The sequence below is a fragment of the Mustela putorius genome, unplaced genomic scaffold, assembly GCF_011764305.1.
Source record: "Mustela putorius furo isolate JIRA1106 unplaced genomic scaffold, ASM1176430v1.1 tig00000695_pilon_pilon_pilon, whole genome shotgun sequence".
Taxonomy (NCBI): domain Eukaryota; kingdom Metazoa; phylum Chordata; class Mammalia; order Carnivora; family Mustelidae; genus Mustela; species Mustela putorius.
In genome coordinates this window covers 2,064,092-2,079,695 of record NW_025421447.1, presented here as the reverse complement: position 1 = coordinate 2,079,695, position 15,604 = coordinate 2,064,092, and the positions used below count along the sequence as shown (strand labels likewise).

General features: G+C 43.0%; 1 protein-coding gene across 1 annotated transcript; it reads right to left on the bottom strand.

Moving 5' to 3' along the window:
- Positions 1-81: 81 nt before the first annotated feature.
- On the bottom strand, positions 82-15,507 carry TDRKH (tudor and KH domain containing). Its single transcript, XM_004776678.3, has 14 exons — positions 15,307-15,507; positions 6,937-7,085; positions 6,259-6,365; positions 5,457-5,646; positions 4,652-4,791; positions 4,233-4,551; positions 3,000-3,160; positions 2,641-2,813; positions 2,357-2,421; positions 1,944-2,095; positions 1,607-1,708; positions 1,228-1,324; positions 961-1,050; positions 82-776 (listed from the first exon to the last, which is right to left on the bottom strand). The coding sequence occupies exons 2-13, from the start codon at positions 7,058-7,060 to the stop codon at positions 998-1,000; spliced, it is 1,683 nt and encodes a 560-aa protein (XP_004776735.1). The 5' UTR covers positions 7,061-7,085; positions 15,307-15,507; the 3' UTR covers positions 82-776; positions 961-997.
- Positions 15,508-15,604: the final 97 nt, after the last annotated feature.

Genomic DNA, 15,604 nt, shown 5'->3' with positions numbered 1-15,604 from the left:
AGGCACGTGACAAATTCTACCAGGTTTAGGTTCAGAAGATACCCACAGGCCTGCTTCCACCTGATTCAACCAACATTTAGATAATTTTGTGAGAACTTTATTCAGCAAAGAATCCCCGAAATGATTCAAACAGCTATGTAAGTTCTCTTTCACCTTATGAATGTGTGTATACACACAGATACTACACTAGCACTTCAGAACATTTCCTGAGCCGCTCTCTCCTTGTCTACTTGTATTTTAACCAAAGTTTACAGGGAAAAACCTATCTCTAATAACATATCAGCAGTTAAGGCTGGGAGGCAGTGTTCTCTTCCCCCTTCCTGAGGCTTTTTAAATAATAATTCTGCTGATTTCTGAAACTGCCTCCTGACTCAACTGCAGTCTTTGAGTTCACCACTCAAAAACCTTTAACTAAAGTCACCTGATGAGGTGAGTCAGAAGTCTGCAGAATCATCACTTCCAGTGACCAAACCCTGGCTGCTTCCCAGCCCCAAAAAGGACACAGCCTTGCAGAAGCATAGATCAATGCCTGGCAGAAAACAGTGAGCCAGATGTTGAGCAACCTGGAAGCAAACTCTGGAAGAATCCGGGGTCAGGCAGGTGAAGTGGGGACGTGTACTTGTCTCCCTCTACCCTGCACTCTTTCTGGTAGTCCGACAGAAGGAGAGAAGGCATTCAGTCCGCTGCAAGCCAGATCGTGTATGTAACAGAGGAAGGACTGCACAGATCTCTTTATCATAGGCTCCTCTTTCCACGTACCAAATCCTGTGCCAAACCTGCCAAAGACACAAACACACAAAGACATAAAAAGCTTGAAAGGGCTCAACCTGAGAGTGAAGCTGCAGGAACTCAGCTGCAGAGCAGTGTTCAGACAGGCTAGGGAAGAGAGCAGAAGGCAAGGCCCCTGTTGTCACCCTTGTTACTCTCTGGTGGCTTGAGACAGAGGAGAGCTGTACTCACGCAGTAAAGCAGGCAGCTAAGGTGGCTGAAGCCAACTTCACAGTAAGTAGTCATCATCCAGGTTATCGTCACCAGACATGGAGGCAGAAGCTGCATAGCAGGAATGGAGAGGAAGTTAGGCACGGCCACTGAGACTTAGGGGAAAATGGGCTACTTGGTTCTCAGGATGCTTTTGGTTAAGAGCCCAGATTTCACATCACCCCCGGTTTGGAGAGACCAAGTGAAAAACAGTAACTAGATGCTCTAGGGAGGAAATGCAGCCTGTACCTGATAAGCTGAGGCAGGACAGGGTATTTGCTATCTCTCCAGGGCTCTTCTTGGTCCCAGTGAGCATGCTGTCAAGAGACACATCTGTTTCTGTGGCCTGTAGGGATGAAGACGAGAGAAAGGAAGAGAGAAAGGAAGAATGTAGTGTTGGCTGGTGGGAAAGGAGAGGCCATCCCAGCTTTATGCCCACGGGATGTGGTTAAGGCAGTTGGGTTTGGCTGCCAAGAGGGACACAGTGCTTGCTTTGAGCAACCTGTGGAGCTACTCCTTAGGAAAGCCCTCCATGGAATGCACGCAGGACTAGAAGCCCTCCCATCTCTCTAGGCACCAGATCTGCCCCGAAGCAGCATCCTACACGTAGCCACAAAGGCTCACTCACCACATTGTGCAACATGTCTGGGACAGCTCTTCTTCCTTCCACGTCTTCTGGAAGCTCAACTGCGTATCCTTTACGAACTAATTCTAACCCAATATCGAGTTTCTGAGAAGAAAAATGAAAAGTGAATGATGTTCTCTCTAGGGATAGGAATATCTGAGGAACTAGGACAGAAGAGTTAGATTAGGACTGATACTTCAAAGACATTCCTTGAGTGGGAAGTAAGCAGGATCTTATGAGGTAGGAGTAGTATCAGATAAGGATTTCTAGGAAAGAAAAAGTAAATGAGACCATAAATATACTGAAGAGATAGTGAGCAACGAGTGGAGCCCAGTCATACCTTCCCATTGCTAGTATCATACAAGTAAATCTTGGGCCAAGTTGAGATCCCAGTCTGGACATAGCTGGAGATCTTGGCCACCAAGGGCTTCCAGTCAGCACAGTGAGTTAGTCTGTCAAACTCATCCAAAGCTTCCTCTTCCCACTGTTCACCTGGTAAAAGATTGCAGGGAGAACCTATGAAGGGATCCCTGCTGATGGGGTAAGATTACACCCTGGAGGGAAATTGGAACCACCCCTTTCTACTCCACAAGGCACCTATGTCTGCCTGCTTGCTGCTTTCTACTGCTGGGGAGGAAAGACATCTGAGCCCCCAGAACTCATAAAGCTTGGGAATGTGAGACTTCCTTCCATGTGCTGTATGAAAGTTTTTCTATGTGGAGGCAAGGTCAATAGGCCACATGACCAATTTACCTGAGGGGGCAATCCGTGCCAGACTACACTCTATTGCTTGAAATGGGAGGCTCAGGAAGTCACTCCTAAAGTGAAAGAAACTGAAATTAGAATCCCAGTGCCAGAAGGGTCTCTTACAGTCCTGGTTTCTAGAGATCACCAATTAACCCAGCTGGAGAAGATAATAATCTGCTCTGTAAACAAGTTCTCTTCCCAATCCTCTACATGAGTGCCATGAGCATACCACCAGCTATGGGTCAAGGCAGAGTTAACAACTGGGACTCCACCATGGCCTCCATACTGACCTGAGTGCCCGGAGGTCCTTCAGTGGGCAATCTCCATTATCTCCAAAGTCAACAAAGTAAAGGTCCAGGTTCCCATTCTCCAAGGTGCCAAGGACTCGAGCTCGATACCAGGAACCATTTGTAGGTAAAGGTGCTGCTACAATGTCTCCCACATGCACAGTCAAGTCTTCAGGCTGCACAGGGGAGTGAGGATCAGGATGGGGAAGAGTTAGGTGGGCAGGCTAAAAACCAGATAAGCGGAAAGTACCAAAAGGAAGAACAAGTAGTTGCTTCCCAGGAAAAGAGAACACACTACAATGAAAAAAGAGCCCCCCCCCCTTTTTAAAAATCAAACCCAGCCCAATCCCTATGGCACTCACTAGACTATTCTCATAGTGCTGGGTCATCTCACTGACAAGCTTATCCAGCTGCAGGCTGCGGGAGCCGATGATTTGGATCCAGAAGTGGTTGGGATGTTCAGAGGCAGAGACATAGACTTCCAGGAACTCATCGGCATGGAAACTGAAGTCAGGACTGGGGACTAAGCACAGGGATAAACAAGTTAAGCTATAGAATCCTCACTTTCTAAACTAGTGACCATATGAGAATCACCTCTGTTTGAAATGGGGAGACTGTCTCAGAGGTGAACGTACAAACACCAAATGGCTTGGATGAAACACACAAGAACAGCCTGAAGACCCATCCTAAGTTGATTTGTGTATCTTTCATGTAACTGAGTAATACATTGAGTTTACACTCCTAGTCATCTGCCATATATTCAAATCAGACACCAATTACAACAAAGGTAAATCCTCCATATGCTAGCTGCAGCATGGACCAGTGGAAAGATGTGGGCTTGTTCTAAATCTCATTCTATCACTGACTCATTATGTGACCCTGGCCAAGTCTGAGAACCTCTTAGGGGCCCTGGTCTTCCCTGCCCCCATCCCACAACCTATACACAGAAGAGAATGCTCACTGTCTTTTCATTCTTCTTACTGGTGATGATTCTTTTTAATGGTGATGATTTTTAAAAACCAGTAATGAGGTAGGCCAAAAACAAAACAAAACAAAACAAAAAACACCAGGTTGAGTATTTTACTTATTTAATAAATCTGTGAAAGAATATCATGTAAATTCAATTATTTGATATATTCAGTAGTACTAGTTTCCTGTGAACTAGCATATTTTAAGATTTTATTTTATTTTTTATTAGTTTATTTATTTCCAGCATAACAGTATTATTTTTTCACCACACCCAGTGCTCCATGATAAGATTTTATTTTTAAGTAATCTTTCTACCTAATATGGGGCTCAAACCAACAACCCTGAGATCAAGAGTCACATGCTCTACTGACTGAGCCAGTCAGGGGCCCTGTGAACTAGCATATTTCTATATCATTCTCCATCACTAACTGGTCTGTGTTCAGAAAATTATTATTTATGTTTTGTACTAACCTCAAGTGAAATATTACCACATAAAAGTATATCTGTGAAGAGACTTCTAAATGCAATCCAAAAAACAAATTGTTTTTACTGCTTCCTATTTTGGGTTATCTAAGCCAGTATTTCTATGTTCTATATGGCAAATGGGTTCCCACTTTGTTACATACTTTCAAACATGGACATCTCTGGACTGGTCTGGGCTCCAGATTTCTGAAAGCTGTCACCATTAGATTTCTCCCAAGCACTTTCTGGCCCTACAACATCACCGCCTCCTTTTCGGGGAGGAGATCCTGGTAGGGTTGCTGGCTCTGGCACTGTACCAGTACCAGCGTTTTTCCACAAAGCTGGCTCGCCAGCTCCACCAGACTCTGCCACTTCCTCTCTTCTCACACTGATTGGCTGCTTGCGTGGGACTCTGGTTTCTGCAGAATGTGCAATTCTCTTCCGAAGTTCTTCATCTTCTGAAACTTTCTCCAGTATCAAATGCTGTGGTAAGAGATGAGATCTCTGTGGCCAGATATTTTCACCCAGGACAGAATAAAGGGTTCTCATTCTTAGACACAATTCAAATCTATTAGCTACTTGCCTTAGCTGCTGCCACTTCCTTCTGCGTTCCTGAGATTTTTATAAGCCTTGATAGTAGCAATGTCCCCTCTGATTCTTTGTCACAGGTAATTTTGGCTCCAGAGGCCTTACAGATTGAACGAATAGTCTCCCCACCTCTCCCTGCATTGAAAAAATGTAAAAACCTGTCCTTTCCTCCTGGCCAAACTTAACTATTACAGAAATCACTATTTTGTATATACTGGGAGAGAAGAGTCAGTTCTCATGTCCCAAGTGAACAGAATGTAAGATACTGAACAGAAAGCAGAAGCTACTGCAATCCTTACTGCTTAAACTCTTGATTAGTATAAGTTCATGTCATTTCCATTTTTTGACCATTCAGCATACTTTACACGTGCACTTCAGAAGATATCCCACACTGTGAAACACTGGGCCAATGATGGACATTTCTCTACCTCTAATAGCAGCATAAGGAATGCTCTTGGGGAAGGCATAACAGATGCTCTCTAGAAGAGCACTATCTTGAAAGATCTGGGATAACATGAGCAGGATTAGCTTTCTTTTAAACATCTATTATGAGGTAAACACATTTACCTGAACCCTTCTGGAACCTACTTGTAAGGATCAGATCATAAAACTTCTTGAGGTAATGGGTTTGCTTTACCACTGGTTCTATAAAAAAAGTAAAGCTCTGGTCTCAATATCCCTGTCTCCCCACCCCCCCACCAAGGTGAAGGGAGATAGGCCAGGAAAAACCCTTGGGAAGGTGTGAAAGGCGGCAAAGGTGAAGAAAAAAGGGAACAACAGAGGAAGCTGTCCAGTGGTACCTATGATCCTGCCCACGGATCTCTGGGGAACTGAGAGCTGCTCAGACACGGGGGTATTCTCTGTCAGGATCTGATGGATGGCTGCTTTGGCCTTGCACACCTGAACAGGAAACCCACTGATAAGCAGCACCCGTTCATCGCCTACATCCTCTGTGTCCACATCAATCCGAGCACCTGTCTGTTTCCGCAGCTGCAGAGAAAAGGATATATGGCAGTACGCTCTATAATAGCTCCCATTCGGGTCAGCAAGGTACACTCTCAACCTAACCATGGAGGCAGATGGAACTGGAAGTAATCAGCTAAATTAGGATGGTATAAACAGTCCTCAATTACCTGTAGTTATGAAAGGAGATTAGTGACAAAGCTAACCTCAACTAGCAGTTGATTCAAAACAGTTTCTCTTAGTGTTTAGAACCCTTTTTCCCCCTAATTTTTTTCTTTTTGATCAGACAATCAAATATTTGGGGTTTTTTTTGATATTCCAAATAAACAATAGAAGAATTAAATAGCAACTCAACATTTACTAACAATTAACAAGAGCTCATTAATTCCATAGTAGAAAGGAATGGTTCAAGCTACACCAAGTTGAGAATCATGCAATCAAAAGTCCCCATTTCAAGCTGAGTCATTTATTCTCTAGGGAGAAGTAAAACTCTCTAGAAAGAAAAGAGCATAGTTAGCTAAAAAGTTCCTGTATTTTTTTCTTTTGAAGACATACATAGTATGGGATGGGGGCAGAGGAGGGAAGCAAGATGAAGCAGAATCAATCCCTGGGGAAGCCAACTGCCCGTTTGCCACTTACCTGTTTAATATTGGCTCCTTGCCGGCCAATGATGAGCTTCACAGCCTCCTGGGGAACTCGCATCTCTATCTCAATGTCGTCCTCCCCAACAAACGTCAACCGCTCTTCTGCACAGATCATGGCTCATCAGATCAGACTTAGATAGCATTCAAGGTACCCCAGCCCTCCCATAAATCTAGCCGTCAAAGAGAACTATCCACGAGATAGACCCAGAATCTCAACCATAATGACAAGAAGTAGCATCTGAGTAGGATGAGAGGGTCCAAGGAGTTCACTGGGCTCAGAACTTCCATTTGTACCTAAATCCTTTCTCTAGGTCCAGCCTATGGGTAAACTGGATTCCATGGTTAGCTTTCTAACAACTAAATACAAGACGCATATAAAAAAGATAAAGAGTATAGATGTTTAAAAAAAAAAGATGAAAAAGAACCCATTGTGGTGCTGCTGTTGAACGGAACAAATCAAGAGAATTATAAAATGAATTTATCATTTCATAGACTAGCTGCACATTAAGGGCATAGAAAAGAAGAAACAAAATAGTTTCAAAGACCCCTCACAGAAAGCCAATTACATCCCAACAGACATACCCAGTCCAGCAAGGAGAATTTTCATTTTAATTTAACAAGGCCAGAGCACGTTCTGAACATTGCCATATGCACAGCTGTGGGGCTCACGTACCTCTGCTTTCCCTGTATCTGCGGTATAGGATATAGGCAACCGTTGCACTGGCTGGGATCCCGAGGCCCAGTGCTATTTTCTGAATAGTGGACAAACTTGTCCAAGAAGTTCGTTCAGTGGACATTTTCTGTTGTATTCAGACTTACATCCTGAAATAAGTAAATGAGGGAAAAGAAGAAGCTTTCATCCTGTACCTTTATGACTGGCAGAGAGGCACGGAAACATATTACAGTATTATTAAAAAGAATACGACTATCAACCTTTCCATATTAAAAGCTTAAGCAGTCTCAAAATCTCCCCCACCCCCCACCAAATCTATTTCATGTAAAAGGTCTCAGGGTATTTTTTCTAAGTTGCTAAGCAACATACATAAAGAGGCAAACTTCATTCCCCATACCCTCCCAAGGAAAACCATACATTGGTCAAAATTTTATAAGATGGAAGAACAAAAAAATTGTTAAATGAATAAAACAGTACAAAAATATATCTTTAGATTTCACATCAGACTACTTAAAATTGCTTATCTGTGCCCTTCCATGCCTTTAGGCCTTTCCAGAAGCTGTTGTCTCTGCAAGAATGGCTTTCCAGGCCTAGTTTTACTTTTTTTTTTTAAGATTTTTTTATTTATTTGACAGAGATCACAAGTAGGCAGAGAGGCAGGCAGAGAGAGAGGAAGGGAAGCAGGCTCCCTGCTGAGCAGAGAGCCTGATGTGGGGCCCGATCCCAGGACCCTGAGATCATGACCTGAGCCGAAGGCAGAGGCTTTAACCCACTGAGCCACCCAGGCGCCCCTTTATTTACTTATTTTTAAATATTTTATTTATTTATTTGACAGAGAGAAAGAGCGAATGCATGAGCAGGGGGAAGGGCAGAGGGAGAAACAGATTCCCTGCTGAGTGGGGAGCCTGACAAGGGGCTCGACCCTGGGACTCCAGGATCATGACCTGAGCTAAAGGCAGATGCTTAACCAACGGAGCCACCCAGGTGCCCCTTCAGCCCTAGTTTTAGGCTCTGCTCCTTCTACTTCTTTACCTCTACTGATTTCTATTTATTCCTCGGCTAACACTGAAAGGAGGTCTGCCCTGTTCCTTCACTAAAACTACAACTTCCCAGACAAACTAGCTGGCATGTAGAAGACCTATCTAATCTCACCTCTGCACCTTCTGTATTTGGGTTTCTCCTCCTCTTTCCCTGGAAGTGCCTTTGTAGTTTTGGGCCTCTCTCCGTGGCCTCTATCCACTGCTACTGTTACTCTGCTGTCTTGGGGCACTTTCATCCACACCCGCACCTTCAACTACTACCTATATGCTAATGACTCTAACAACACTGCCCCTGACTGATTCAGAAGCTCATCAAATCTCATTCAGACCACTAGCCTTGCTGCTCTTTGTCACTGTATCTTCATTTTGCTGCCAAGCTATTTTTTTTTTAAAGATTTTATTTATTTGTCAGAGAGAGAGAAAGAGCAAGTGAGCACAAGCAGGGAGAGCAGCAGGCAGAGGGAGAAGTAGGCTCCCCGCTGAGTTTGGGGAGCCTGATCCCAGGTCCCCGGATTCATGACCTGAGCCAAAGGCAAATGCCCAACCGACTGAGCCATCCAGGTGTCCCTGCCAAGCTAATTTTTAAGATTTTGTTTATTTGAGAGCAAGAGAGGGAGCGAGCACAAGCAGGCAGAGGGAGAGGGTTAAAACAAACTTCCCTCTGAGCAGGGAGCCAGATGCCTGGCCTTGGGATCCTGAGCTGAGCTAAAGGCAGACACCTTTTTTAAAAAAAAAAATTAACATATAATGTATTATTTGTTTCACAGGTACAGGTCTGTGAATCATCAATGTTAACACAATTCACAGCACTCACCATAGCACATACCCTCCCCAGTCTCATCCCCCAGCCACACCATCCCTTCTACCACCCTCCCCTCCAGCAACCCTCAGTTTGTTTCCAGAGATTGCGAATCTCTTGTGGTTTGTCTCCCTCTCTGGTTTCATCTTGTTTCATTTTTTCCTCTCCCCCTATGATCCTCTGTCTTGTTTCTCAAATTCTTCACATCAGTGAGATCATATGATAATTGTCTTTCTTTGATCCGAAGGCAGACACTTAAACGACTGAGCCACCCAGGCGCCCCTCTGCCAAGCTAACCTTAACATCATCACTGTATTTTCTTATTCCATAACCTCTCACACCCTCCCAGACAACTCACATTGTCTCTTCTCAAGTCTCTAGCACCTCCTCCATCCACGCTCTCAACTGATGTCTTACCTCCTATGCGACCGAGAAAGCACAGCATTCAGAGAAGATATTAACTGAGATCTACCACACTTAACACCTACCTCTATCTATGCCCAAATACCTACCTCCTGTGGCCATGGATGAACTGTCTCTTCTCCTGGCACTGAAGGCTCTCATAAAAGTATTGCTCTCCTTCTTTCTCATGCATTCTTAATGTTTTCCTCTCTCCTGGATCTTCCTCTTTCCGACAACACACACAGCACGGTTTCTTGTTTCTTAAAGAAAACCTTTCTTGGGGTGCCTGGGTGGCTCAGTGGGTTAAAGCCTCTGCTTTCGGCTCAGGTCATGATCCCAGGGTCCTGGGATCGAGCCCTACATGGGGCTCTCTGCTCAGCAGGGAGCCTGCTTCCTCCTCTCTCTCTGTCTGCCTCTCTGCCTACTTGTGATCTCTGTCTGTCAAATAAATAAATAAATCTTAAAAAAACAAAACAAAACAAAAAAAAAACCTTTCTTGATTCCACTTACTCCTCCAGATTCTTCTCATTTCTTTCCCCCCTTTCACAGGAAAACTCACAAGTGCCAATACTTCAGTGCTCAATTTCTTTTCTTGAATCTACTCCCACTGTTCTTGCCAAGGTCATCAGTGACTTCACATGGCTAAGTCCAATGGTCAATTCTCTATCTTCACTCTACCTGCCCTCGCCTTCATATCTGGCACAACTGGGAACTCCTCCTGCTCTGAGACCCTTTCTTCACTTGGCTTCCACAGCAGCACTCTTCTGGTTTTCCTTCCCCCTTTCTGGCTGACCCATCAGTCCGTTTCCTTCTCTGGCACTGGTAATCTCTTAAAACCACACTGCCCCCAGGCCTCTGTCCTTTGCCCTCTTGTGGGTTCTATCTCACTTTCTTAGTGATCTCACAGAGTTTGATTCATAGTTTGGCTTTAAATCCCATCTGTATGCTAATAGCTCCCAAATTCATCCATCCATTTAGGGTCATTCTCCTGAACATAAGGTTTGTATACCCAACTGCCTAGGAGACCTCTCTGTTAGAGATCTAATAGGCCCTCAAACTTAAACAGGTACGACACTGAGCTCTTGATCTCACCCCCTGCCTTCAGTCTTAGCTGATTCAGTAAATGGCAAGTCCATTTTTTTAGTTCCTCAGGTAAAAATCTTACTCATCCTCTCCCTCAAATAGCACCTTTAGTCTGTCAGCAAATCCTATTCATTCTACCTTCAAATTATCCAGAATTTGACCACTTTTTATCTGTCCGTTCCTAAGATGACCATCTTTCCTAAACCATCATTATCTCTTGCCTTGATCATTGCAATCAATTATATCCCAGCATTTGCCATTGTCCAGTTTATTCTCAACAGCTGAAGTCAAATAACATTACTCAGCCACTCCAAACCTCCCAGTGGTTTTCAATCTCACTATGATTATAAGCCCAAATCATTATATTAACCCATGAGGTCTTCATTTTGATTTTAACCCCAGAGGGCACTGGCACTGAAGGCTCTCATAAAAGTATTGCTCTTCTTCCTTCTCAAAACTCATTGGGGTTAAAATCAAAATGAAGACCACATGGGCAGGAATTTTTGTTTTGTTCCTCAGTGCACACTGTAGCCAGTCAATAAACATTTGCTGAATAAATAAACTTCTTGAGCAACTCTGTTGCCCATGTGAAAAATCATTAATGGCATGAAAGGGTCTTTATAATCTGCTTGCCTACTGCTTTCACAACCTTATACTTGAAGCCCACTGCTATCAGGGGAACAGGATGTGCTTTCCTGTGTCCCTTCTGTCTTCCTGATCATACTCCTTAGCTCAGTTGGTCTCCCTGGCAAAATCCTACTCCTTCCTCACATCTCAGCTCTATTGCTACACTTCTGCTGAGGCCAGTGTGATTTCCCCTGGCTGACTTAGGGTTTCTCCTTAGCTCCTGCTGCCCTATGAATGAGACTTCCATGATAGCATCTGCTCACACTGTATGCAACTGTGTATCTGTTATGCCTGTGTCCTGGAGAATGGCTTCAAGCAGGCTAGGTCAACCACATCTATTCAACACTTCTAGGTTAGGTGTTATTGTGACATTAAGGATGAAAAGATAAATGTACTGAGTAGCTACTCTGCTACCAGGCACTTTACCTCCATTATTTCAGTTATGTTCATGTAATCCTGTAAGGTAGGAAATGTTAACCCCAATTTTATAGAGGAATATACCTTCTTAGGTTACCTCTTACCCAGAGTCTGGGTTATTATTTAGATATTACAAACCTTACACAGTGACTTTAGGAGCCCCTCTCTCCTTTTTTTTTACATAAACTGAGCAGAACAGTACTTGGTGTTTTTATTTAGGAAATTCAAAATTAACACTAGTGGAAAACACTGTAGCTGGTAAAAAAAAAATACAGTGTCTACTTTCAGATAGTACAATCTAGTAGAATAAAACAGTGTAGCTTTTTAAAAAATTTGCTTTAAAATGAATGAGAAAATATAATTTATGCTATGATTTGCCTCCAGGTACAAAAGTTTACCCAGATGATTTGATATCCAAGAAAAACATTTTTTTTAACCTTAAGAAAAACTGGTTCTAGGAAGGCTAAAAACGTACTCATTAACATAGGACCTATTCAGGAATAAAACTGATTCTAAATGCTTTTCCTGAGGCAGAAAGAAAAAAAAAAGTGCTTTCCCTAAAAGCCTTTCAGGAAGGGTGATGAAGGAAAAGAAGAGACCTAGCACAGATAACTCATTCCAGGGACACTTGGGAGGCTCAGTTTGGCTAAGTGTCTGCCTTCAGCTCAGGTCATGATCTCAAAGAGGTACTGGAATTGAGCCCTGAGTCTTCCTCTCCTTCTGCTCCTTCCCGGCCCCCGGCCCCCACGCTCTCTAATAAATAAAATCTTAGTTTAAAAAAAAAAAACCTCATTCCAAGAAGCAGATAAAAATCATGGTAAGACTGCAGGTGGGTTTCTTACTATATTCAGACAGAAGACTAAATTTTGCATCTGGTCTCTACAGCTTTACTGACCAGCAAAAATGAATAAAGTTCTTTAGAGAACCACCAGAAGTTTGTCTATATTTTTAAAACTTATGTTTTTAGATGATAGTTTTAAACAAATTTTATTCACTGTCTTGCCCACTCAGGCCCAAAAGAGAAAACATTTAATTACCTGGGTGAGGGACGCTTTTCAAGTTTCTTGTTATTTCAGACAATTTGTTATTTAGTAAGAAGATCCAATATATATAGTATATCACTTTTGGAGATTTAGTATAGACATGGAGAAATGAAATGTGGCTGCTTTTTTTTTTTTTTTTTCTTTTTTAGTAGGTAGGAAGAAAAGGCTTGAGTTTAATGTGTGTTAGAGTTATGAGGTTCCTTTCCTAACTGGATTTAAAAAAAAAAATCAGTTTCTCTTTTTTCTAGGCTGTAAATAAAACCTTTCACTGATTTCTGTGAAACTTTGGGTGGTATCATGTTTGCATATACCAAAGGAAAGGAAATAAGCTCTGTCCCATAAAGACTTCTGCTTAAAGTCTTGAATTTTTGAACCTCAAACCACTTCTTATTTTTTATTCTGGGTATTCAGAAGAGAGTTCACTTCTTTTATCTAGTGGTTACTTCATATATTTTTTTATATGGTCTCTAAAGTCCAAAGCTCATCTTCACTATTATAGTGCCTCATTTAAATAATGCTCTTTGTTATGGGCTGAATATGCTGGGGACATATTTCAAGGAGGAATAAGAATTCTCACCCTGAAATACAATCTAGGAGGAAGGATAAAACACCAAAACAACTAGCTACAGACAATGCAAAGACATTATAAATTCTTGGTTAAAGCAACAGCTGGGGACACCTGGGTAGCTCAGTTGGTTAGGTGATTGCCTTCCACTCAGGTCTTGATCCCAGGGTCCTGAGATTTAGCCCTGCACTGGGGCTCCCTGCTCAGTGGAGGCAGGGGGCTGCTTTTCCCTCTCTGCTGTTCCCTGTTTGTGTGCTTGCTTTCTCTGTCAAATAAATAAAATCTAAAAGAACACAAAAACAAAAAACAAAAAAAGCAACAGCTGGGGGGAGCTAGAACTTAAACGATTTTTTAGATGGCAGAGTTGAAAACTCTTTAAAATAAAAATAATTTTTCTGCACCCAAACCAATAAATATTTAGTATCCATTATGTGATTGGCCCTAGAGGATACAGCAGTCCAGACTTAGTAGCTGATTTCATGGGGCTTCCTAACTGGCAAGGAAGGTCTTATCTCGACAGGCAAGAGTCTGTAGGTGTTAAAGGTTTTGGGAAAGAAATCTAGGTCTGTGAACAAGAGTGGTAACTGAATCCATGCTCTAATGCTGTCTGCCTTTTAACACATTTCTGACCATAATTCATGCCTAAGAAACCATAGAATTTTAGAATTGGGAGGACCAAAGAAATGATCTGATTCCACTAATAATGTTCCAACTGGGGAAACTGAAGCACAGGGATATACAGGGATTTCCCTAAGGTTACACAGCTAATTAGTCATTTCCATACAATGCGGTATGCACTGTGGTTTGAAGACCAGTCACAAAGGCACCTCTTTAAGGAGAAAAAAAAAACTAACAGAATTTTCACCCCAGTTCAGAAACTGTAAGGATCAAGGCAAAAAAATATCTGATATTCCTCCTGCTCTGCTGCCAATGCCCCCCATCCCCCGCAATCCCAACTTCTCATGCTTGGTTGGGTTTCATCACTATGGGCTTCCATAGTACTCCAAATTTCACTTTATAACACATAGCATTGCTTGTAATTCTTTACTAATGGCTGTACTGACAAGAATGGAAGGTAGCAAGTGTGGGGTAGGAAGACAAATTCAGAGGATAGTTCAGGTGCCAATGATGGAGATGGAGAGGAGAGTTTTAGTAGGTAGAATACACATAAGATCTAACAATTGATTCAAGGTTCAAGGGTGAGCCAAAGAGCTAGCTATCAGGTTTCTCATTGAACATCCAGTAGATGGTGTCTGAGACACAATATTAATGATTTGGTGGTGGACGAAATGTGGTGGGAAGGTGAAGGTCCATGACGAGGATAAATTTATTATTTATTCAAATACTCTATTTGAACTGAAAGCAAAATTTCACTTAACTCCTTTTCACATATTACAAATGAAGTTTGTGGAGCTACCTTAGGTCTCAAAGAATGCATATCTACTTGATTAATCAAGTATGATTTTACTATAATATGTATATAATTTCATATGGTTTCTCTTTTAAAATAAGTGGGAAATATTACAGCAACAGGGATATAACTGTATAGTACTGAATGCCAACTTGTATTTAATTTTATTACTTCAAATTGAATGTGAAAAGGAGGTTGGCATTTAAGACCATCATTCTAGGGGAAACTGAGTAAAGAGGAGACACGTGGATGATTTCAAGGTGAGAGAAGCAGATAATAGTTTTCAGTAAAAACCAATTTTGAAATGTCTTGATATTTATATGAAACAGTTGCTATTTGATATGCATAAATAAGGCTTACTTTTATGTTATTTCAAAAACATCGTTAGGAGTCAAATCATCGTAAGCTCCATGGGGCAAGAAATCTCTCACTCCCTTATCTCCAAATAACCAGAACCTACAAAGTAGCCAAAACATAGTGACAGGCCTGTTGAATTGAAGCAGCTTGTTCAATATTCTCATCCTTGTTACATTTATTTTGAACCAGAGTGAAGAAAGTCAACCCGTTCAGAGTGAGAATAGAGTAAAAACGTAGCTTTGACGGGGAATCTTCAGACAAAACCTCAAGAAGGGAAACTGGGAAAACAAAAACTCCAATTTACTATTCAGACGACTGACTGAATAGTCATCCTATTAGAATAATTAAAGAAAAAGCTGGAGAAAATAAAAGGCAAACTGATGGCGGTTCTCAGTCTCAAAAAAGATCTCTCGAGGAGTCCAAAGTAGCTTGGGGCAAACACTCCGGCCCCGGGTCCGTTGTGGGACCAGAGCATGTCCTCCGGATTCGGTTGGTAGCCCGCCGTTCGGCTGCCCCATACCCTCCCGGACGCCTCCCTTCTCTCAGCCCCATAGTCCCGCCTGCTTGTTGCCCCCGGCCCGGCCTCTCGCGTCCCCTAAGTTTCCGCGTCCGGTCCCAGCCTTTACCGCTCTCCAGTCAGCCGTCGCGCGCTCCGCCTCGCACCTAGCCCCAGCGGCCGTCACCTCCTCCCTCTCGCACAGCAACTCGAGCCCCGCCTGCCTCGCTTCAGCCGCCTCTGCCCCGCCCCGCAGCCCGCCTGCACCAATCAACGCCCGGATCGCACTCCGACCAATCGCCTGCCTCGCCACAACCAATCCTTCCGCGGGCTGCCCCTGAACGACGGGGCCGCTGCGTGCCGATACCCAATTACCCGGATGGACTTCAAAGCCGGCCACCACGTCACCCAATAGGAGCCAGGGAAAT